The 23,508-nt window shown below is 47.6% G+C and overlaps 10 protein-coding genes across 10 annotated transcripts; 7 read left to right on the top strand and 3 right to left on the bottom strand.

The window, feature by feature from the left end:
- Window positions 1–317: 317 nt before the first annotated feature.
- Window positions 318–734, top strand: FPRO_12699 (uncharacterized protein; the record flags this gene model as incomplete). The annotated part of the gene is made up of 1 exon (XM_031223244.1): window positions 318–734. One exon carries the CDS (start codon window positions 318–320, stop codon window positions 732–734), a length of 417 nt encoding a protein of 138 aa, XP_031088622.1.
- Window positions 735–1,541: 807 nt separating this feature from the next.
- FPRO_12698 (uncharacterized protein) lies at window positions 1,542–2,959 on the top strand (the record flags this gene model as incomplete). The annotated part of the gene is made up of 3 exons (XM_031223243.1): window positions 1,542–1,607; window positions 1,653–2,721; window positions 2,790–2,959. 3 exons carry the CDS (start codon window positions 1,542–1,544, stop codon window positions 2,957–2,959), a joined length of 1,305 nt encoding a protein of 434 aa, XP_031088621.1.
- A 1,524-nt stretch (window positions 2,960–4,483) lies between these two features.
- FPRO_12697 (uncharacterized protein) lies at window positions 4,484–4,767 on the top strand (the record flags this gene model as incomplete). Its single annotated transcript, XM_031223242.1, has 2 exons — window positions 4,484–4,560; window positions 4,608–4,767. 2 exons carry the CDS (start codon window positions 4,484–4,486, stop codon window positions 4,765–4,767), a joined length of 237 nt encoding a protein of 78 aa, XP_031088620.1.
- Window positions 4,768–6,020: 1,253 nt separating this feature from the next.
- Window positions 6,021–7,371, top strand: FPRO_12696 (uncharacterized protein; the record flags this gene model as incomplete). Its single annotated transcript, XM_031223241.1, has 5 exons — window positions 6,021–6,164; window positions 6,216–6,320; window positions 6,370–6,749; window positions 6,808–6,872; window positions 6,935–7,371. The coding sequence occupies 5 exons, from the start codon at window positions 6,021–6,023 to the stop codon at window positions 7,369–7,371; spliced, it is 1,131 nt and encodes a 376-aa protein (XP_031088619.1).
- A 2,181-nt stretch (window positions 7,372–9,552) lies between these two features.
- Window positions 9,553–10,825, top strand: FPRO_12695 (uncharacterized protein; the record flags this gene model as incomplete). Its single annotated transcript, XM_031223240.1, has 3 exons — window positions 9,553–9,712; window positions 9,766–10,029; window positions 10,080–10,825. 3 exons carry the CDS (start codon window positions 9,553–9,555, stop codon window positions 10,823–10,825), a joined length of 1,170 nt encoding a protein of 389 aa, XP_031088618.1.
- A 353-nt stretch (window positions 10,826–11,178) lies between these two features.
- FPRO_12694 (uncharacterized protein) lies at window positions 11,179–11,609 on the bottom strand (the record flags this gene model as incomplete). The annotated part of the gene is made up of 2 exons (XM_031223239.1): window positions 11,179–11,200; window positions 11,257–11,609. The coding sequence occupies 2 exons, from the start codon at window positions 11,607–11,609 to the stop codon at window positions 11,179–11,181; spliced, it is 375 nt and encodes a 124-aa protein (XP_031088617.1).
- Window positions 11,610–13,161: 1,552 nt separating this feature from the next.
- On the bottom strand, window positions 13,162–14,400 carry FPRO_12693 (uncharacterized protein; the record flags this gene model as incomplete). Its single annotated transcript, XM_031223238.1, has 1 exon — window positions 13,162–14,400. The coding sequence occupies one exon, from the start codon at window positions 14,398–14,400 to the stop codon at window positions 13,162–13,164; it is 1,239 nt and encodes a 412-aa protein (XP_031088616.1).
- A 1,705-nt stretch (window positions 14,401–16,105) lies between these two features.
- FPRO_12692 (uncharacterized protein) lies at window positions 16,106–17,953 on the top strand (the record flags this gene model as incomplete). Its single annotated transcript, XM_031223235.1, has 6 exons — window positions 16,106–16,119; window positions 16,178–16,272; window positions 16,321–16,474; window positions 16,526–17,171; window positions 17,219–17,597; window positions 17,646–17,953. The coding sequence occupies 6 exons, from the start codon at window positions 16,106–16,108 to the stop codon at window positions 17,951–17,953; spliced, it is 1,596 nt and encodes a 531-aa protein (XP_031088615.1).
- Window positions 17,954–18,106: 153 nt separating this feature from the next.
- On the bottom strand, window positions 18,107–20,484 carry FPRO_12691 (uncharacterized protein; the record flags this gene model as incomplete). Its single annotated transcript, XM_031223234.1, has 3 exons — window positions 18,107–18,757; window positions 18,806–20,323; window positions 20,374–20,484. 3 exons carry the CDS (start codon window positions 20,482–20,484, stop codon window positions 18,107–18,109), a joined length of 2,280 nt encoding a protein of 759 aa, XP_031088614.1.
- Window positions 20,485–21,340: 856 nt separating this feature from the next.
- Window positions 21,341–23,378, top strand: FPRO_12690 (uncharacterized protein; the record flags this gene model as incomplete). Its single annotated transcript, XM_031223233.1, has 8 exons — window positions 21,341–21,528; window positions 21,577–21,688; window positions 21,740–21,835; window positions 21,882–22,001; window positions 22,059–22,181; window positions 22,233–22,765; window positions 22,814–23,143; window positions 23,195–23,378. The coding sequence occupies 8 exons, from the start codon at window positions 21,341–21,343 to the stop codon at window positions 23,376–23,378; spliced, it is 1,686 nt and encodes a 561-aa protein (XP_031088613.1).
- Between the last annotated feature and the right edge of the window lie 130 nt (window positions 23,379–23,508).

Here is a 23,508-nt window from a genome sequence, read left to right as displayed (position 1 = left end):
CGGTGACACCGCTGTATACTCCTCCTAAAATGACCGTCTCTGGACGTGCTTACTATGGGGCCAGTATTTATTGTCAATCTTGCGAACGAGGAAAAGGGAAAGCTATGGAGTTCTCTAAGTATAAGTATTCATTGACATCTCGCCTCGAACTCGAATGATACACTATCATCTCCTTCATCTCAACTTCCATTGCTCCCTGTTCTAAGCCGATTCAAGATCAGCGTAAGTATCGCGATTCTTCGGCCCGCTACCAACTCAACTCTAATTTACATATTACAGATCACCCTACTAGCTGCTCCATCAAGCTCATCATCAACATGCGTCTCGATATCACCGCTGTCCTCGCCTCCCTGGCCCTAACCGCATCCGCAGACCGCATGGAAGTCTTCACCACCTGTGCCGGCTGGACATGCAGGAGCGACGACGCATGGTTCTACACTGACTATGGTACTTATAAGGTCAATGCCGATACGGGCTGCAGGGGTACTTCTGTTCCAGCGATGGTTGAGTTCTGCGTAGACTGGGACAACAGACGTGCTCATTTCAGGTTCTCTGGCCAGGGTAAGCGCTGCATGGTGCAAGACTCGGAGAGCGCTTATGGGTGCGCTGCCACGTGCTACAAGACGACTTGGAGGGAGATTCCCTGCAACTGGCGAATGGTCTCTGAGGAGGATCCTGCTACTGAGATTGCATCTTCCGCTTTTGTCACCATGACCAAGGCGGCTGGAAACTAAGAGACGGTTTATCTTGTTACGGGCTATCGCAGCCGTTGATAGGGTTGTTGTTTTTCTTCTCCTGGATATGTTGCTTACCTAAAGTAAGGGAAATCAGTTCGCCAGGCTGATTTAAATTTCAGTCTACTTATTCTCTATTAGTTTTTACATGGACTTATGTGACAAGGCAAACTTCGAAGAATGGGTCTATTATCATGACTCGCAACATTAAACTTCAGGCATCGAAATAGAATAAGTCCGTATTAAGCCGCTTTCGGTCCTATAGTCTAGCTAGAGTAAGCGTTGGTGGTGACGCTTAGCGGCCTGCGAGTTCCAGTCTTGTGGCCGCTTTATGTTTCTCAAGACACTGCGACTTATTTTAGGCCACAGGAGTAAATTAGTTTGTCTCATAGCAAATAATTCGATGTCTTAACTTGGTAGTCTTATAAAAGTTATGGCCAATTGCCAATCCGCTATATAATACTCTGAACCAATTTTGTAATCGCTTGCGGAAGGATGCAAATCCTTATCAAACCATGATCGTGGCTGGCCTAGCGTGTTTCGGGGTAATTAGGTAAGCTACAATAGATTACACATGACAAAAATATTAGAGTCACTTTTGAGTGATTTATCTCACCACTTGTTTTTGTCAGCTTGGCTAGTTGTCTAAAACATTTTTGCTACCTATCTGGTGACGTACATATTGGGGCTTATTCATCGTATGAGAAAAGCCATACGAGAAACCTTCTTGCCCCTAGATATAAGGCATCATTCTTTCTCCTCCCTTCTCTTCTTCCTATCATTTGCCATTCGTGTTTTTCCATGACAATGAACTCTTCCTGGGAGAAATGCGCGACTAAGTTTGATCCTGATCCAGACATCGCCGGAATTGGTGTAAGTGCTGACGACGCTGGAGCCCAATCGAGCTGACGATAAAAGGTCGTCACCGCTTTCATTACGGCCTCATGTTTGGCAATCCTCAGTATAAGCCTGTATCTTGCCATTGCGAGATCTGGGTTGAATATCATTGAGGCTCCAAGTTTGGGGCCACCACCTCGTTTTGGCTTTGTAGAATCTGTCAATCCAATTGATGAGTGGGTACGAAGAAATATTTCGGATCCCTTTGTCAAATTTCTGGTCAGATCAAGGTGGATCAGAGCGCATATTAACCACCTGAAGCGCGGTCTCTACTCATTTGTGATAACCCTCGCTGATACACAGCTTGTCACCGGCATGGCCGTCTTGTGTACAACGATTGTCCAGCTACACAAAGCAGAGATATCGGTCTATCATTTCCAGACAGCGACCAACCTTGCATGGCTCACAAGTGGTGTACACATACTAACACTCTATGCGATTCGCGTGGAAACAAACGGAGGATTGAGCAACAAGCCTGTTCATTACCATCCGGATAACCAGCATTATCTCCGGAAAGCTGCGATAACTTCGTCTTTGGGCGCAGACATGATATGTCGAATTTGCGCCATGCTTGTTCTTGCCGCCTTATTGTTATACTGCACTTTCATTACCGGGGCTGGAGGATGGGACAATTACGATGAACGGAAAGCGAATTGTGCAATCGGAATGAACAAGTCAGGAAGTCCTCTCTCATGGCTGATCGCGAGCTATGTCCTCCTCATTCAAGGGTATACAATCCAGTGTCTGTCATTATGGCCCGCAGTCTCGATTTGGTGGATGAACCGGATGAAGAAAATCGGTTCCGATGACAGAGCCTTGGGAGCACCAAAGAATGAACAGAAGCGTCGCTGGTTGCGGTTGATATTTATGCCATTGTATTATGCATTGAATTCGGAAGCACTGGGCGTTCTTCTTTTTGATGGGGTGTTGTGGTTTGGCCTTGGAGTTTGGTGGATTCAGGCGGAGAGAATATATGTACTTGGTGCGTGGGAAGGGATGGAGTCTGAGAGCGATATTGAGGGTGTTAGTCAGCTGCTGTGCCTCTTGATACTGGTGGTCCCATTTTTGCAGGCATTGCGCACGTATCACGGTGAGTCGCCGCTAAGCCCGTAAGGGAATCTTTTAGGAACACTGGCTGACATGTGCGTTGTTCTTTAGAGTATTCCAGAACACTTCCTCGAGAGCTTGACCTGTTCCGTGGTCAAGGTGCTTATGATAGCGGACAGACATCGCAGGAAGTATTGGGTCGTGGTCATGACATGGACAGCGATGACACAGGAGCTCCGATTCGCTTGGGATCTGTCACTCGGACAGCTTATCCAGTATAGACTAAGACACTATCCAAAGGCGTGATTCAAGTACATACGAGACAGGGGTCGCGTAGGAGCTGTCTGTGGGTTAGGCACTAAAGAACCTGGTCTAGGTACGCAGACTCTATCGTGGTTGGTCAATCCCAAGCTAAGCTCGTAAACAATACGGCAGAGACCATACACACTCATTCTTTCCATCAATTATGCCTCATCCTTATAGCTATCTTGTTGCGTAAGACAATGACTCTGCCTTGCGCTCATCGGCCTACCTCATCTCAATGCTGTATGTGACGCGTGTACACTAAATGGGATCCGCGGTGAAGGAAGCCAACAAAGGCAAAGCCTCCTAGGCAGGATGAAAATTATCACGGCACAGTCGATGGTATACGTCAGCTTTCCGAGATCTTTTGTCATGGTCTTGGATCCACGAGAATGTCCAACTTCATGATACGGCTGTTGCGTTCAGACAGAGACAGATACGGAGAGACGTCGCGTCTTGTATACTCTTTCCCCGGTGAAGACTGAGAGTCGGAGCATAAGCCAGCGCCTACCTTTGCAGATATTCTCATGTACAAAGACTGTCTTGTTGACTAACATACACTCCATTTCTCAGCCGTCCCGACTTTAGCATTAAGCATAGATCCCAAGGTCTCGGAGTATTATTTTGAGTAGATGATCAAGCCTCGCATACCCGTTGGCTCACATTAAGCTTGAATATTGAGTATCCATACAGATCTACTCGTGAAGCAGTATCTCGAACCTTTTACTCGGTCCAAACAGAGCGTACTACCCTGAAGCTATCCAACTCTCCTCTCAGCACACCGCTGTGACATCATGTTCCTGCATGTCACCAGGGATGGGCTAAATTAGCAGATCAGCCGTTTTCCGGGGCAATACCAAAGCAAACCAATCAAGCAAGCCACGTCGTTCAGACGGGGCGATCAATCGGTACCAAATTGCCGAAAGATTACAACGTCAGCACCAATAAACCATTGCACAGGATGAAACAATTGGATCTGAGCCATCATTAGTGTGTTCTAGACCTCGGCAATTTCCATAAACTGACCCCAACTCTAAACATTGCCTGGATAATACGGCACCACCAACGAACCAACGGTGATCCGCGGAGGGGCGGAGTCAGCCCTTCTCTCCAGACTCCGTCGCCGCGTCATCCTCTACTGTTATGGCATGACTGAATTCTGACAGTTGGAGGTCTCGTATTTCCTTGCTGCGCGCCACAGCTATTGGGTCCTCCCCTCGATCGGCCCGCGTTGAGGCTCGTAGGCGAGCGGATTAGTACTAGCCTCGCTGACTGCGGCACCGAAATGCCGGTTTACGCATTAGCCAATAATGAACATCGTATAACTCAATTACAGGTCTGCGACAGTAAACACCATGGACATTTCGAGTACAAAAGGGCTGAGATGGCAGCCTCATTCTGGAAAGCTTAAACTGCATCAACCATCACATCTCATTCACTCTTTACTCAACTACAATCTTTCAAACCTTATAACTTTCAAGTTAATACCTTAATCCTTCAACATGAAGCTGAACTTCCTCCTCGCTGCTGCTCTGGCCACCTGCGCCATGGCTGCTTCCACCACTACCACCAGCACCAAGTATGCCCTTCTCATCTCAACGGCATGAATCTCACTGACAGCAACAGGACTGAGCATCACTCTACCACCACCAAGACCGACACCGCCAAGGCCAGCGCCACCTCTCACTCCACCTCCAAGTCCAAGGGCGCTGCTGCCCCTACCATGGGTGCTGATATCCTCGGAATGGCTGGAATTGCCGGTATTGCCGTTGCTATGGCCATCTAAACGCGCATTCCCTACTGTACACTTCGACGGTTCATAGTCTCTTGTGGGGTTTGGATCACTGTATTTGCATTCCTAGATTAGCATCGATTAAAGCGAGCCTTACCTTCTCATCTCTATGAGTTGAGCTTGGTACTTAATTGACCTATATCACCCATGTCTTGTCAGTCGTCTGTAGAGCTATGTCTACGATCAGGATCACTTTGGTTATCTAAGCACACGATCATAATGTATTACCAGGTGTCTAGCCAGCCAGTATTTAATATCTAAGCTCATGGCCTAGGATTCGATCCAGTATGCAGAAGTATCCTTCTCTGTAAACATAATGCAAAGGCCCAAACATGTTGTAATGCTACATTTGGTAATCTTGCGAACCGGCTCTTGTGCCGCTGAGGTCTGATCTCAGGGCATTCCAGCTATTGTTTGCATTCCCAAAAACCGGTAGTCATCTGTCATTGCTCGGGTTTTGCACTGCAATAACAGCGCATGCGCCTCTAGCCGATCCCTGAAATTATACTAAAAATAGATATCTGGCAGATGCACCAACCCGACTGTAGTTAATGGTGTTACCTCGCAATTATCAGCCGGATCACTCGGCCCGAGACCTCAGTTCGGCACAGTCAATACACACGCATCCCTTTCAACAAATGGCGTTACAGAGCTATTGCAAATGAATCTGTAGATAAACCTTTTGTCTTAATGGCCATTTGTTTCCCCGCAAGCCTATGATGCAACCGAGATCTATTTCACCGAGTGGCAAGATGTTAATGGCTCTAAATCCATCAATCTTCGAGACCCACTTCCCCTTGAACTCGGTCTCTGGTAACCCTCCCTTACTCTAAGCCAATACCAGACTAGGTCTCTTTTTTACACTTTATGGTCTACATAAAATCTTATGGAACCTAATCATGAGTTTGTACTGGCCGAAATAAAACGCTACTAATCCCTTGATAGCCTTTTCCGGCATCAGGTAAGACAGTTATAAGCAATTGCAGCTGAGGTCACTGATGTTGCTTTCAATGTATACTCTATATAAAGAAAAGACAAAGAAGAGAGAGTTCGCCTTAGGAGTTTCTTTTTGAAACAAAAGTATTATATAATCGGACTTAATATTCAGTATCTTTAACAGTTCCTCAACAGCCCTTGGATCCTGGAAGACGCTTAGCCTCCAAATTGGAGTTCAAACCTGTAAACACTACATCACAGTTTAAAGGTTTATATGCTAGGTGTTTCATGACCCCGCATTTACTTTTAAGATGAATAACCGAGGGAAAAAACTTGTTATCATCAATGCAGTCTTCTTCTTTGTTTCGTTTATCTCCCTTCTATTGCGCTGTTATGTTCGACTGTTCATCGTGAGGAAATTCTCGGTCGATGATTACTTCATCATTGTTGGAACAGTAAGTTCTGTTCTGGAACCCCTTGTTCCCTACTGATTGTAAAACTGATAGAGCTTTTTTGCTTTGAGTGCAAGCTTTTCGACTGTGTCTGTCAAGTACGGGCTTGGACAACATCTCGAGGATGTTGAGATCAGCCACATCTTTATGACTGTAAAGGTGAGCCCCCATTTCATTCTGTGAGGTATGATCTAATAATTCGCCATAGTATTTCTGGCTCTGTTGCATCTTTTACTCTCTTGCTACAGTGAAAGCCAGGGTAACAATCTGCTGGTTCTTGCTTGTTTCAGCTACAAACAGGCACCAGATTATCATTTATCTTGCAACAGCCCTGGCTACATTTACAGGTGTTTTTCTCCTTGCAACATTACTATTTCAGTGCAACCCTGCCTCTTTCTTATGGGACAAGAGCCAAAGTGGTATATGTGTCGGAATGGATTTTACTGTCATGGCCGCTGCATTGTATAGTGTAGCGACTATTTTGTCGGATTTGGCCACTGTTTCTCTTTCCGCTGTCACGGTATGGAAATTGGATCTTGATATGAAGACAAAGCTTTGTCTTATACCCGTTCTTTCTATGGGTTGTATGTGAGTTTATTACCTAAACGATCGACGATGATTGTTCCTAGTACTAAACTTACATTAGATCATGTGTAGCAGTCATTGCTCGATTTCCAAGTCTTGTAAAACTTAAAGAGCCTGACCTCCTTTGTATGCTATAAACTCCCCACTTGCTCAAGGATGAGCCAGCTAACAGGTTTAAAAAAAAATAGGGAACGCCATAGATATGGCAGTCTGGTCTACTATTGAGCAGGGACTAGCCATTACAGCCTGCAGTCTTGCCACCCTGCGGCCGTTGCTCAAGTTGGTCAGGTCTAGGTTCCCAATTACGGAAGATTCACTACCCACGCATCTTGAAATGTCGCCACGGGATCCGCCCGTAACTGAGAGCAACCAACACTGCCCTGAGAATGCCAGCGATACTGCAGTCAACAGTGCGATGACCGGGGATACAAACCACAGCTTCAAAGGCCCCTTTGAAGTTTCCAGGATAGACATGATTGATATGAGTGATAGAAGCTCGACGAGAGTGCATGCTCACTCACAGACAGAGTTGGATGACTTGGGAGATGATGCCGAGGGATTGGAATGGCTTTCAGGGACTATCGAAAGAACGTCGAGCTCTATACTGAATAGAAATATATTTTAAGTGTCTTTGAATTAAACAGTTTTAATTCCTTTATTCTTTCTTAGGTATAGTTATAATGACCTGACAATTTCTTATATCGTATTCTATCTTCCTGCACTTTCCACTGGATCATCTCTGCTGATTTAAATTCTGAGTCACAAGCCTAACGCCTTTTTGCCTTATCTATGCTGTCTCTCTCTGATCATTACCTTTCGGCAGTTTGGCGGCTGATGATGCATAAAAATCACCTTGGTAAGTTACCTGCTATCCTTCCTGCACTGCAGTCTGTCTAAATATGGTCAGACTGCTTTTCGTGTCCAGGCCAGAATACATGAAGAGGTATAGGGTTGACATCCCGATCTTTTGCTCTGCTTTTAGCAAACGAGCTGTCGTGCCGTAAGGGTTCACTTGACACATCGTGTCTCACTTCTCGCTGATACTTGGAGGATCTTACGAAGGATTTGGACTGTATGAGCAAGATTTATAGATAGTTATCTTCTTTTGCAAGTACTCTAAGAGACATGAGATTGGAATAACAGACTGTTCGCCATGTATTCCAATAACTTTGGATTATCTTTCAAGCGGACAAGATTTTGTCGCGCCGTGTAGCTTGCTGAGATTTCATAGGCTTCAAAAGTTCAACTACCAACCAGCCAATAACCTCAACATCAGAACCTAGGCTCATTTTCTTTTTTTATCTCAGATACGAGGTGAGCATGGGTGACAAAGTTGTTCTCGGACATGGTAATATACATAGTTCCACTTGATCGGAAGTTCAGTCACTTAAAACCCTAAACTAACTCCCATGGCAAGCTGCAAAAGAGAATCATAGCGCTACGGATAGCCCATACCCCGGCCGTTAGTCTGATTTCTATCTGCCGACATAACACAGACTCTGCCAAGGCTCGATCGAACTGTGCAGTGGGCCCTGCAGAAAACTTAGGGCGAGCCAAGACGCGATAGATCGATCTCGGTATCCATCACCGATAGCATTTTTCTGGCCAATGAGGTCTGAACTAGCTTAGCATTATGTCCTTTTCAATTACTTGCCATCGCAGCTGGCTTATTAGACAGTGTCTTCGCTGATATGCCGGTGGTTATCTTTGATGTAACGTGACGCAAGTGGTGGACCTTGTTTCACAACCATGTCTGCTGTTTTGCATCTGGTCATGAGGGCAAATTAAGTAAAACCCCAGTAGTTTGGAGAATGTCGAGAAGTCTGAGAACCCGTTTTTTCTTGCCGTAACATAGACTTCGATACTGTCGCAATGTTTTCTAAACATGGCTAGCTCGTCTGGAGAACTGGGGTCCTATCGAAGCCATTGACGTTATTAAGAGTATCGTTAGTCGGACTTAGTTTACCCGCCTTATGTCAATCGAGGGTAAAGGTTTAAGCTACGGTCTCTGCTGTCTGTATGGTTTGTCTTATCAGATTATCTCGGAGCGACAACATCAAGCTACGACTAACAACCCTAGTCTAGCTGTTCAGATCGTCGTGCGTGAACAGCCATTGTTTTTGGCAACATCAGACCCCAGCAAGTGTTCGTGAGTGTGAGTGTTACAAAAACGGTAATTGCCAGCGTTGTGGAGATGGTTAAAGTGATAGTTTTGGTGGCGGTATAATTTAGACCGACGGGTAAGCCATCGGACCACTCTTGTTAAGCATGACTCTAGACCTGCCTAAAGACTATTATCACTTCATTCTAGCCCATCCTCAACCTTCGTCTTACGGGTGTACAACCCTTACTGGACGGATAAGTTACAGAATCAATAACTGCAAACTCTATTCTCAGCCCCTGAACAGCGGAGAGTCCGACGCCGGATAGCGCTATTACGATTATCAACAGGGGTTTCTCCAACAGCTGAAACAAACCGCCAATCACAGCGCCGCAACCCCTTGTAAGAGCTTCCTCTTTCATCAAGACACTTTCTGCCGATCTCTTTAGCGCAGAGTGTAAAACACGGCCAACGGCAATAATTCTGTCATGAACGTGGGAAAAAGCGGAAGGTGATACTTGTGATGTGACGTTTTGGCGCAGTTTCATCGATTTTGACATTCCAAGGTTGGTCTAGCCCTTTGGGCTCAGGCCCCCCTTTCAGGTGCTTTATAACAAAGCGATGCAAAATTCTTCAGATGGACATGTCTCACATGTTCTTTTGGAAAAAGCAAATGTCTTTCCTTCTTCAACAATATCAGCCATGATGGCCACTATTCCGGCCAACCTGTCGATTTCAATTCCTACATTAACCGGATCGTTGCTATCCTGCGTTGCGAGCTTCTTCGCGCTCTGTCTTCATGTTATTGTTCCTCCGCCGCGACGCCATTTTCGCCATGCGTTGATTGTGAACCTCCTCGTTGCAGGTAGGTCAATCAATCTCTTCAGACGCTTCGGTTTACCTAACTCGATGATCAAGACTTTATCAACAGCCTCAACAATACAGTATCTGGTATCCTCGCCATTAAGGATGGCTACGCGGATCCGAAAGCGTCCCCCAGCACTGGTTGCGTCGCCAATGCCTGGGTTGGTCAATTCTCAGTGCAGGCGATCGATTTCAACATTCTTATCATTTCTGTTTCGGTACTACTAGCGGTTCAGCGACAACAAATCCTTGACGACTCGTCGAGACTGATGACTGCTATCGTCTGCCTTGTACCTTGGATTCCTGGCACGATCACCAGTAGGTTCACAGGAGCTCATAAACTGACAATTATGCTAAATGACTCTCAGGCTTCGTCGGACTCGGTCTCCATGTCTATGGGCCAGTGAGTGGGAACTGGTGCTGGATCCAGACCCAACATCTAGGTCTCCGCTACGGCCTCACTCACGCTTGGCGCATCGCCATCTTCCTTGCAACAGTGGCTATTTACACTTACATATACATCAAACTACGACGGCTCTTCAGTTTCGTCAAATACGGTCTTTCTTCCTCTACTACAAAAGGATATGCCACGAATGCGCAGTCGAGAATCGATCGAGAAAACGCCGAGCAGTCGGATACACAACGGATATGGGTCACTACCACGGTAGAGGCCTCATATGAACTTGAGGCGAGGGGCATCGCAAAGGGAGACCAGAGTGAGGGGGAGGATACATCACCTGGTGGGAAGGTCCAGTGGTCAGCATCTGCCATGCCTGAGCCAGAACCGCCCACGGCCGAAGAGCACGGAACGAACAATACGCAAAATGTCTCGACTGGTAACGGACCAAACCATCGCGTACCGAAGTCTCCGAACCTGAGGAGAATGCTTCTTTTGAATGGATACCCAATTGCGTATATCATTCTATGGCTGCCGGGCATGGCGAACCGCTTGGCTGAGTCGGTCGGCACGTCGCCGAAGTGGCTCACTGGTCTTCAAGCTTCAACGCAGTTCATAGGGCTCGTCAACGCTTTGACGTACGGCTTGACGGAACAGATGCAGCGTGCAGTCCAGATGTGGATGAAGAGGCGCAGCTTCAGAACGCTTGATCCATGAGCTATTTGATTATCAGTTCATAAGCCTAGTAGTTGATCATAGGCCTCGATGGATTGAAGTTGCAATTGATGAGATCTGGTGTAGTTTCTCCATATGTTGTTTTTAATGTTTTATAGATACAAACTTCGGGATACCAATGCACAGCGAGATATTTGATAACCTCTCACACGCCCCTTGAGAGGCCTAGGTATTTTTCTTGCTCTAATGAGTGACTAATACTGTTCATAACGACAGAAGTAAAGATATTTGGCGAAATGAGTGACATAGAAATGAAATCCTCCAACTCGGTCTCCCTTGCTCCCACTCTCCACTTCCTCCTATTCGGGGTCCTTAACATAAATATCCTTGAGCATTTAACAGTTACCGGGATCGGCACTGCCAAGCACGTCAGCTCCTAAACTCATTAGACTTCTACACTCAAGCAAACTCACCGGAAACGCCACTTAGAAACAGTGGACTCTCCACCACGGTCACAGCCATAGATCTCGTTCTTGAGACGCGTGTAGCAGTCGTCGTTATTGAGGTCAAGAGTCTGGTCCCACTGGTTCTGAACTTCAAAGACAAGGCCGACCTGGCCGCTTCGGGGACACATGGACTTGGTCTGCCCGGGCCTGAACTGTCCAGAGAACATGCCCTGAGAACCGTAGCAGGCGTCCCAGACGAACTGGGCTGCTTGGTCTTTGTTGGGCCAGGGGTCGCCTCCGGAGTAGCATCCCGCGTTGACGGCCTGGGTGTTGAAGGCGAGGATGCTGCCGAGAGCAGTGAGAATGGTATATATCTTCATTTTGAGAAAGTATGGGGGGCTTTATATTGAGATTGTTGGTGATTTGATGAAAGGAGATGGTGATGGAGGACTTTTGAACTGGGCGTCGTGACCTTTTATTTTCACTCAACTCCCTTGTCTACTCGTGTTGAGCGTCAATTTCTCGGCAATTTCCACAAAAGGCTCTCATCTCGTCCCTCGTACAAAGCTCATTCCTTCGCATGGGGCCTTGTGAACATGGTCAGCCGGAGGAAGATTTCCTCGATCCTCTGTACAGGTTTTGTCGATTGTCATCAAGTACCAGGGGCGTATACATTGCACCTAGCTTAGCTATGATGGGGCTGAAGTTCAGCCCCCAATTACCCGCGTCTCCAGGTCAGAAAATGTCAGAAAGTGTCAGAAAATGGCTAGGGCGGGTCTGGAAGCTTGACACCAGCGAATCATCTACCCGTGATGTGCAAGCTGATAGCCTCGGGTCTAAGTGAGGGGTCCTTTTGTCTACAGTTCACAGACCATGAGATCACCGTTGGAAAGACGGAGTGGTAATTGTCCCACCAAGTGATTAGTAAACTTCTATACGTTTGAGAAGGATTGTTGCTACGTAGCGCCACAAACATACAAGTCCAAGGTACTGAGATCTTCGTCTCATAAACGGTCTGAGACTTACGCTTTACTTGTTCACGCAGTCCTGGATTATCAACCCGAAATAGGCTTATACAGGTGCCCACTGTCCGGTAATGCAAAGTAGGTATATCTATAAGTGCTAGTTAGGCATAGGGATGAAGTAACTTGATTTGACCTACGGCCGGCAGTTATACCAGCTGAAAATGGCGCCAAGAAAGTTCAACATGTCACTGGATAATGGTTTCCGTCAGTGCTTCGACTTGTGGCGAGCACCTTCATGGAATGATATCTTGGATGTCAACCCCTGCGGCTGACATCGTACCTGGATACAGTAAGATATCGGTCGTTTACATCTCCCCTCGCAACTGGTTCCATTCGTGGTCTACTCTGGACACAAGAGTAAGTTGTATGCAACAGACTGGGATAAACTTTCCCACACGCAGTCCTGCTGACATCAGATTCTCCCCTGTGTATCCGAGCCGTGTTCCATAGAGGAGGAAGGAGTATGCGGTCGCATTCGGGGCTTGCCAAGATGTCCATTGTAGATCATTATGTTGTATATGCCGCGCTGTTTACTCTGGATGGCTTTAGAATGATTGGATGGTTCAATTGGTCTCCATATGGTGGCCCTGGTCAACTTCTCTATGTGATTGGTCAGTTCGTTTAAACCTCTGTCCTATTGGCTCGCTGCTTCAATGCTGCTTACGCTCACTTGTTCACATCCATAGAAGACTCAGCCCTGTATTCAGGGTCGCATGAAGATATGTGACATTGTCGCTGAAGAAGTTTTCGAAGCCCCCCAAGTGTTTTGATCACAATATGTCTAGAAGCCCAACTAGCTAAACCATTGAGTGTAAAATCATCGTCCAAAGCTACCCTTCCCTAACCTTTCAAGTGTTACTCATGTTAAATCCATAGTAAACTGTGGCACTCATTCATCTGGACAGCACTAACTCTCCTCCGTACTCTCGCGTTCACTCTCACTGACATACTCATACGCCCTCCGCCACATGACCTTCCCCTCCTTTGGATCCATGATGACAGCGTAATGCGTCTCTTCATTCCGAATCATATCATTCTGCAAAAATTTGACAACATCCTCCCTCGTCACGATATCATTCCGCAGCCTGTACCTTCTTTTACAAGCTCGAACACATTTCCTCCATAACTTATCCAAATCCTGCTTTCTTTCAATTGAATAGGCCACCAGGTCTGCCATGCCCGTTGCATCTTCGCCTTCTGCGAGTTCGGCAGCGGCCTGTTGGAGATGCGCGGGATTATCTTCATCTTTGAAGTCGTGGTTGTAGGCGGTGAGGAATGTGTCGGATTCACGGATCGATGCGCTGCGATGGTCTTTCTCCACGACCAAGACGCGGTCTGGTTGGCAGAGAATGAGATATGCAGCTGTTGAACTGGATGTCGAGAGTTTTGTGAGGACTTGCTGTACATATTGGTTCTGCAAATCTGGGCTGATACTGTCCGACTCGTGCGTTTCATTGGACTGTTTCTCCAGTGTCGTTGAGTTGCCTAGTAGAATTTCTCTCAGGCTGCTTGATATTGACTGTCTCTGCCCAAGAACCACCATCACCTGGTGGTATCTGTAAGACAGTCGTTGCCGAAGAGTCTCCCTGGCGTGGTGCGGTCTAAAGTTCAAACTCAAACTCATGCCATTTCGTACTCCTGTCAAAGCCCCAATGTACCCAAGATACCCAACTGTTGTAGCAACAACCGGGCCTTGGGGCGTACGGACAAAGTCGAGTTCGACGATGATATTTCTCAATTCATGCATGCCCCAGTCGAGAGTCCGAAAATGAAGCATCCGTGTCGTTTTCACTGCAGAATCTGGATCAAGCGTGCGTACCCCGCCGCTCGTGCATCCCAACAAAAGGTCCAATAGAACATTGAAGGCAACGAGGATATGCATGGGAATGCCAATCGCTTTCGAGATGCCGACCAATTCTGCATTTTCCTCATCTGAATGAAGGCGTCGCATAAGCAGCGGCGACACAGCAGCGATTATTTTCCCTGCCGATTTCCCAGCAAGTTCGTTGAGGAGGGTATAGAATAGGGAGGGTAAATCGCACGAGTCCACGGCGGTTTTGAAGTGCGGAACGATATGGTCGTAGCGGGTCTCGGGAGGGAGAGACAGATCGACGGTGAATTTTGGGATTTCTCGATGTTCCGACATTTTTAGATGATGAAAAGTTGAGAGTATGCCAGGAGCGGGATAGGGAGAGATAAGTTGCAGGTTCAACTCTTTAGGCGTGGATGCCTAGAGCTGTCATCGCAGCTGGTGCACATGACGTAAGCTTTCGTAAACGGAGGCTTAACAAACGAGGCACTGCAAGTTTGGAGATACAGTTTGTGTCCATCTGCCATGGCCAATGTCATTTGAAGTTGTAGCTTTTGGCTTTTGGATGAGCAAAACATAATCAGGGTTTGGCTACAGTGTTGATTCAGTGGCTCTGCTCCACGTTATTTCCGAGTTATCGGATCAGAGTCTGGGCGGGCCGCTTAGTTCCGTGGTGACTCTATTTATAGCTTATCCAAACAAGAGGCTTTGTGTTTTGTGGTACTGGAGTGGAGTATCGTTAGTCCAATCAAAGTAACTAATGTATCTTCCCTTCAATTGGCATGGTCAACCTAACCTAGAGATTGATGATTTTCAATTTACTTTATTTCAGAGACGATTAAACGCCAAAACGAGTGTGCAAACATGCTGTCTACTCTATGAGACTTTGCAAGACTGCTTTGGACTTACGCAGGCCGCCAAGATGTGCCTTGAATCGTTGTTACTAGAAGCAACAGACTCCAGTCGAAAATTGATACAAATTAGTGGCTATGATGGACCGCCTCGACAAAACTGTGGTGAAAAAATTGTTATCTCGCAATATAAAATTAGTTTGGTAACAGCACTTGTTGAAAAAAATCAATTGCCATTGTCAAACTTGGATAATGCTCGATTACAGAGAATGCTCTGCACACAGAGCGATAATCCGGAAATGGTAATCCGTGCTGTCATGCCACCCACTCCAATTCTTCGAACAGAGTGCAGGCCAGCCATTGCTCAGTGCGTTATGGAACGTTGCTTCACGAAGAACGTGACACGAGAATTTAACTGAGTCATTTAACTTCAAGCATAATACTTAATTAAATCTCCGCAAGTCCCATGCCTCCCAGCATCTTTGCCGAAGTCAGGTGATGGTGCTACCTGTTCAGTCCCGAGCTGATGGACGCCAAGACCCGGCTATAGCGGCCTCACTGCCACGGATTTTGTCTGTGCTGACATTTTCATTTGCAATCTTTTGCGTAAGTCAGGTCCTCATTTGCTTCTTATGATCGAGCAACATCCCTTATATTGAAGTGCAAGTTTTGTAGTGCAGCAATAAACAAGCGGTGCAGAACAAGAAGCACAGCATACGTCTCTCCCATGACGTTGAATCACCCCAACTTTTTCCCATCCCACAACCCCATTTCTCCTATCATGGGGAAGTCCAGCGGTGACCCCACGCGTGATTCCCCACAGTAAAACACATCCCACGGAGAATAAACATCGCCCGCTAGGATAAACCATGCTCACCGGTCCGGCGCTCTTCGGCCCAATACTCTAAACCCCCTGGATTCGGCCCTTTGGTTATATCCGGGGAGCCTCACCTTGACGGGTAAAAGGTGAAGTATTCTATTTAGCCTTGTTCCCCGATAGGATAACGGTGAGACGTATTGATCCGCTGAGCAGAATTGGAGGTTTGAGTATCGCGTTGTCGTGGTTTCGAAAGGCCTCACGGGACTTAGAGGATCCGCTGGAGATGGAGGGAATAAATAGATGGATGCGACGGCGTTCAAGGAGAAGAGCAGATAAATTGGTTTGGGTTTACAAGACATTGACTGACAATATGCTTGGGAACAAGTACGTTTCTTATCTCTTATAACCTTGGGATAGTAAACGAGAGCTAATACATAACCAGATCTTTCACTGTCAACGGGGCAGCCTGCGGAGCTGAGGCTCTGGTCTTGGCCTTTATCACCTCTCTTGGAGGCTTTCTGTTTGGCTATGATACTGGTGAGCGACACCAAAATCCTCGGTGTTACTGAGTCTGACGTGAAACAGGTCAAATCTCGGCTATGCTTTTATTCAGAGACTACGTCGACCGTTTCGCTCAGACAGACGATGACGGCACTAAATACTGGGTCCCTGCTATCCAAGGTATCCTCGTGTCTCTTATGAGCATCGGATGTCTCATTGGAGCATTGTCAGGATCCTAGTAAGTCTCCCATCTAAATTGCCGCGACTGCCTACTAACGTTGCGACTCAGCACTGCAGATTGGTATGGTAGAAGATGGAGTCTCACCATTTTCGTCGTCATCTTCCTCCTCGGCAACGTCATCCAAATTACGGCCATGTACTCATGGGTCCACATGATGATAGGCCGTCTCATCGCCGGTCTTGGTGTCGGCGCCCTCTCCATCGGCGTCCCCATGTTCCAGAGCGAGTGTGCACCGCGAGAAATTCGCGGTGCTGTCGTGTCATCATATCAGCTTATGATCTGTTTCGGCATTCTTATCTCTAACATTGTCAACTATGGCGTTCGAGAGATTGAAGATAACGATGCATCGTGGAGAATTGTTATCGCTATTGAGATGGCCTTCTCGATTCCTCTTGGCCTTGGGGTCTTGGCTTGTCCTGAATCTCCAAGATGGCTTGCCATGAGAGAGGATTGGGATGGTGTGAGGACATCGCTAGCGAGACTGAGGGGGATGATGAGTGATGTGAAGAATCCGATTGTTGAGGATAATATTCAGGAGATGAGGATTCTGCTAGAGGAGGAACGAAAGGTTGGACAGGGAAGCTGGTTGGAATGCTTTGGTGTGCTCAATAAGGGACCTAAGGTGCTGTACCGAACACTCCTTGGAATGGCGGTTCAGTTCTTTCAGCAGTGGACTGGCGCCAACTATTTCTTCGTAAGCAGACCGCTTCAATTGAGCGACAGAAGCTAACAGGAGACCAGTACTACGGAGCCACCATCTTTGAGTCTGCCGGCATTGACGACCCCATCCTCGTCCAACTCATCCTCGGCGCCATCAACGTCGGAATGACCTTCTTCGGCATTTACTCCGCAGAAAAGTTCGGCCGTCGCTGGCCCCTCATCATCGGCGGTTTATGGCAGACTGCTTGGCTACTTATCTTTGCTTCTGTCGGGACAGCCATTGACCCCGAGGGCAGCAGTACCAGTGGCATCGTCATGATTGTTTCCGCTTGCATGTTCATCGCCTCCTTCGCTGTCAGCTGGGGTCCACTCGGCTGGGTCGTTGTTGGAGAAGTCTTTCCTTTGCGCACTCGAGCCAAACAGGCTTCGTTGGCTACTGCGAGCAACTGGCTTGCAAACTGTAAGTGCCCCATCATACAAATAGCGTGCTATTGCTGACATGCATCAGTCCTCATTAGCTTCCTCACTCCATTCGCCGACGCTGGTATTTCTTACGCCTTTGGCTATGTGTTCGCCGGCATGAATCTCATTGGCACTGTCATCGTATACTTCTTCCTGTACGAGTCAAAGACTCTGAGTCTCGAGCATATCGACATGATGTACTGTTTGCCTGACCTCAAGGCATGGGAGAGTGCCAAGTGGACGCCCCCTGGGTATGTCAGCCGTGAGAAGAAGGATGAGTCTTACTTTGAGGAGATGGCTGCTGGGAAGGAGACAGAGAAGGTCGTTGTTCATAGCGACAGCGGGGTTGAGTGAGAAATCATGGAGCAAGGACGACATACGCTTTGAGGGGAGGAATGGCAAGTAGGAAAACTGTATAGATTTGGAATTTGTATAGATATGTCTATTTGAGCTTGAGGTAAACCAAACTATTACTTCTTTTGGCCTTGCGGGTTCGCTTCATTGTTTTCATGTCGATGCATTCTTCTTCCCGCGCGCGAGGAACTCTCGGATGACATTCCCAGTCACCTGCGCAACATCATTCTGATACCCATCCCACGCCAGAGAATTGTTCCAGTTAATACTTCCAACACTGAAAACAGAACCGCCTCCATTAGTCTCGTAGTATACCATGTCGCTCCTCACAAGCGGCGAAGTCGAGCCGAGCGTTCCGATCATGGGGAAGATGAGCTCTTCGTTGAACAGCATAAAATGATCATCATGGCGCTCACTTCGGGCAAGCAAGATGGCATTAGCCGGACTACCAATAGCCATATCAAGACGGTCGAGCTCATCGCCACTTGCACCCCCAGCAAGACCCTTTGTTCCGAGGAGCTTTCGGGACTCTTCGTTAAGGCCTTTCCAAAGCCACTCCAGTGAAGAATTGTTGAGAGCCTCGTCGGTTGGAATGAATGGTCGACCGGGGCCTTTACCTGAAGCACAGCTGCCAATACCCCAGAGCTCGTTGGGCGGGCGGCCGATTGAGCGCCAGAGACCACCGAGTTGACCATTTAGTGCGTGATGGCGCTCGCCTGGGGGGTTCTCATGGGTTCGGGCACCAACATCAGCGCGTCGAACTTCCATGCGATGAGGTCGCTTGGGATCTGTAACCGACTTCCACTGAAAAATACGTCAGCTCCGTATCAGTTTCGCAATAGGGTTGCTTACATAGAATCCATTACCACCGGCATAGATAAGTGATCCTCCATTCTTGGCATGTCCTTCGTAAGCATCAAGCGACTCTGCGGAAGGATATTCCGGATGAGAGCCAGAAATGACAACATCATACTGAGACAATGCAGCACGACCGCGGAGATGAAGATCATGGTCTGTAAGAATATCGTAGCCGTCACCGAAATGCTTCTCAAGAAATCCAACCATTAGCAGATCAGCTGAGAACTCCCGTGGTCGCTGAAAGCCCCAGTGTATATAGTCAGGCCGCACATTCAGAATCGGTCGTTTGGTGGTGCTGTACACAACGCCTGAACCATCGCTGTGGAGATCGTAGATAGCGAGACCAAGATCATGACGCCGCACCATCTTGTAGTAGTTGTCAGACGCGACGAGCTGAACACCTTCAGGGAAAGAGATATGTGTTGACTTGGTCTCGTCGTACATATGTTCATTCGCATACGCGAGGTACGTAAACGTCGAAAAGACAAAAGCAATCTTGGCTTCCGGGCGGACTTCTTTTGGACGGACGAAGAAGACAATCGCATCTTTGAGATCTGACTCTGTATCTTGAACTTCGATCGCATAAGCACCAGAGCGCAGATCAGAAGGGACACTAAATTCAAAGTCAGTATCCCACGCAGCGTCATCAAGATCATCGTCGTGGAAGTGAATGGCACCGAAACCATATGTTGCTTCCTTCCAACCGAGGCCTATGAGCTTGTGATCCCAGTCATGTCCGCGAATAGCTCGCGTTGGCGCATTGACAAGAACGCCGTCAAGACCAGAGCCAGAGACATCGACGATCTCATCTGTGTCGATGCCAACGGAGAAGTCGTAGCGCGCGATGTCCCAGGTCTTCCGGCCTAGGGCTTTGAAGCAGGGTGCTTCGATGCGGCCGTTGAAGAAGTGCACTGGGAGCTGTGAAGCTGAGGTTGGGCTGGCTGCTGTAGTAGCTGCAAAGTACATAGGGCTACCGGAGTCAATACGGGAAGTGTTGGAAAGAGAGGTGTGAATGGTGGTTGACGACGGAGCAATTTCGTTTCCAGAAGCAATGTGAGTGAGCTGCAACTGAAACTCCCTCGACTTAAGAGTGATGCGGACATGGAACCACCGACGTTCACGGGCTGAAGAAGCAATCTTTGTGACCTCAACGCCATTGAAGGTACCAATCCACACAAGAAGCTGATTATCCCGATCAAGAAGAACAGCTATACCAGCGCTCTTGTCAGCGTCAAGGTTGGAAAAGATAGCCTGGGGATGAGGAGCATCAAGCATCCAAGGCTGAACATAAAAGTCAATCTCAACGCCTTCTGACTTGCCCAGCAGAGGTTCTCTCCTCCAAGCATCGACAACAGCGTAAGAACCAGGATGTGACGCTTGAAAGCGACCAGCCAAGTCGCCTTTGGGACCATGCTCGATGATTTCTTTGGCGGGGGCTGGGGCATGGGGCATGTCAAGTCCTTGGAGGAGTCTGACGAGTTGATACTTGAGCTTGGGCTTTGTAGAGGAGATCTTGGATAATTAGCGGGGAGGTTGTAGGAAGGAGGACGAGGCTGGGGTACCTTGACGTGGGCTGTTTCGCCGGGGGAAACTACCCATGGATCTACGTAGCCAGTGATTTCCTCTTCATCGTGATGAAGGGCAGGGCGAACGGGATATTGTGAAGCGACCATTTTGACTATTGGTGTTTGTTAATGGCAAAATGCTTAGAATATTATTTTCTGGTCTCTGTGTTGCGAGAATCTCATGACACAGCATTATCACATCAATTGGTCCATGTCTATATAACATTTCCAATAGCAATGCAATTCCCGGTAATCCATGCCTTGATAGGTTTCTTATTTCCCGATCGAGTAGTCGTGCTCTAGCGCCTGTCGCGATAAGCTAAGGGTGTGCAATGCGGAGAAGTATTCCGAGCCTCTCGGAAAACTCTAGTAACCTGGTTGGACAAGAATACTAGACAAGGAACTGTCTTAACTTGACTAGGAAGTATCCATATATCCCTGGCGCTCATTGTCTCTCCCTTCGCTGATACACGAGATTGGATTCATTCCCTGCCAAGACGCCGGATCTCTTGAAAATGAGGACGTGATTACGGATGATGACATCCTTTGATACCGAGTGGCCGGGCTGTCTGCTAGCGATAAGGATGGCTCCGCCCCCGCATTGCGATGTGCTCTAATTTCTGGAGCTATTCTCCAAATCGGGATATTTCTGGTTTCTGCTACCCCAGAACTGTTGCTCGGATGAACGGCTTGGGTGGAGAGATTGACGTCAGGCTTGATAAGGTCAGACACCAAGAACAAGGCGCCGAGAATAGTGAAGTTATGCGTTGAAGCTACGAGAGATAGTCAAGATAGATCAATCTAGCATATTAATTAGATTTTACCGACATATATAAGAGGAGAAAGGATCCCGTTACTGACACCAATCAGTCGAAAACTCCACAACAAAAAATCACCAACTACTTTTCCCCATCTTTTCCCCATCGTTTAGATCATGCCCACTCAGAGTCAGACCACTGCCAACATGGCAGATCAGATCGAGGCAATCCCCGGGACGGTCCACTTGGTTGACGCCCAGGGAAGTATGGACTCGCAGCACGCCAAAGGAGCGGAGCACGACATTGTTCTCGTCCCAGCTCCGTCAGCTCATCCGGACGATCCGTTGAACTGGTCGCCCAGGAGGAAATACCTCTCTGCGTTTTGCATGGCAGCGTATGCCTCCCTTTCCGTTATCATGTTGAGTACACTGACGTGATGCAGATATGTGCTTGTCATTGGCATCTGCTCTTCTGCGCTGTATTCGACTCTAGGACCTTTGTCCGAGTCCACAGGTCTGAGCTACAGTGATTTGAACTCTGGAACAGGATACATGGTAATTGCTTCTCTATACTATGTTTTTAGTGACAGTCTGACATGTTGCTAGTTCCTGTTCTTCGGCTGGGGCTGTATAATCTGGCAAGCCATTGCCATCCAGTACGGCAAGCGACCTGTGTATCTGCTGACGACGCTGGGAACTTTGGTAGGTATCCATGTATGAATGGTGACTTTGAAGCTGACAGAAATAGGGCGTCATGGTCTGGCAGCCTCATGTGCGATCAAACGGAGAGTGGATCGCCACCAAGATTCTGCAGGGCATATTTGGTGCGCCGATTGAGTCTTTGGCCGAGATTACTGTTTCAGATATCGTAAGTTATTATTCCAATAACTCAACGGCGTATCATAGACTTATGCAAATATCGCAGTTCTTCACCCACGAACGCGGCAAGTTCATCGCTCTCTATGCTCTCGCACTCGGCTACAGCAACGGCATCGCTCCGCTTATCATGGGCTTCATAAACGATGGACAAGGCTATCAATGGGTATTTGTGAGTCCTTACTTCCCAATTGAAAAGACGAATAAACTCATAGGCCAACAGTATTGGTGCGCCATCTTCTGCGCTGTCCTGCTGCTTATTATCTTCTTCTTCATGGAGGAGACCAAGTTCGATCGGGCAAAGTACATGACAAGCAACCACATCGAGGGACAGACCGTGTCTAGTGCCAATCAGACCTCGACCGACCTTGATACCAAAGACGATCTCGATACGAAACATGACGCTGAACAAGATCAAGTCGCGACTACCACTCTCACTAACGTCAGCGCACCTAACGAGGCTTTCAACCATGACAGCACAGAGTTCAGCAAGAAATCCCGCATCTCCCGTCTCAAACCGATCGAACGTAAGAACCTGAGAGGTGAGAATAGACTCATCAAGCTCATCAGCCGACCGATTCTCCTCCTTGTGTTTCCCATCATCTCATATGCTGGGTTCATCTACGGTTGCAACATCGTCTGGCTGTCTGTTCTGAACGCGACTGAGTCTATGGTTCTTTCGAATAAGCCTTATAATATGCCTACTTCGACTGTCGGGCTGACGTTCATCGCTCCACTCATCGGAACGACCCTTGCGTAAGTTCCTGAATAAGAATGAACGGGTCAGAAGCTGACAAAAGCTAGGTGCATTTATACTGGAATCTTTGGCGATAAGTTCATCATCAAGATGGCGCGACGGAACGACGGTTTTATGGAGGCTGAGCACCGACTATGGCTCTTTCTGCCATCACTCGTTCTAATTCCCTTTGGATGCATCTTGTTCGGTGTCGGAGCCTATTACGAGGCTCATTGGTTCTCCATCGTCTTTGCCATGGGCGTCATCTCCTTCACTACGACTGCTGGTTCACAGATCTCCATTGCGTACTGCATCGATTGCTATCGAGATCTGGCAAGTGAGGCTTTAGCTACTGCCATCATCATCCGGAACACGATGGCGTTCGGTATTGGATACGGGTAAGTATATCAACACGACCCTTGAGTATGGGCTTTCGCTAATAATGTTAGTGTCACTCCTTGGGTTGTCAACCTCGGCTATCAGAATGCTTTCATTCTGGGTGCGTTCGCGGGCCTGGCACATAACCTGACCATCTTCCCGGTCATGAAATGGGGACGAGCGTTGCGTCAGCGCAGTGCGGAGAAGTATTGGAATACTGTCAAGGAGGGAGCAGACCTTGACCTCAACCATTAAGTTTCTGGGTCATATGCCTGAAGCGACTGTTGCACGGAATGGGGATGGGCCAAGTCACATATAGTATTTCTAGGTATCTGAAGTACAAGAAGTTATAAGTAATATCAATCATTACTAATGCCGCCAGAGA

The sequence above is a fragment of the Fusarium proliferatum genome (genome assembly GCF_900067095.1).
Source record: "Fusarium proliferatum ET1 genome assembly, contig: FPRO_scaffold013, whole genome shotgun sequence".
NCBI classification, from domain to species: Eukaryota; Fungi; Ascomycota; class Sordariomycetes; order Hypocreales; family Nectriaceae; genus Fusarium; species Fusarium proliferatum.
The sequence above is the reverse complement of the archived record's forward strand: the minus strand, read 5'-3'. Positions and strand labels throughout refer to the sequence as shown.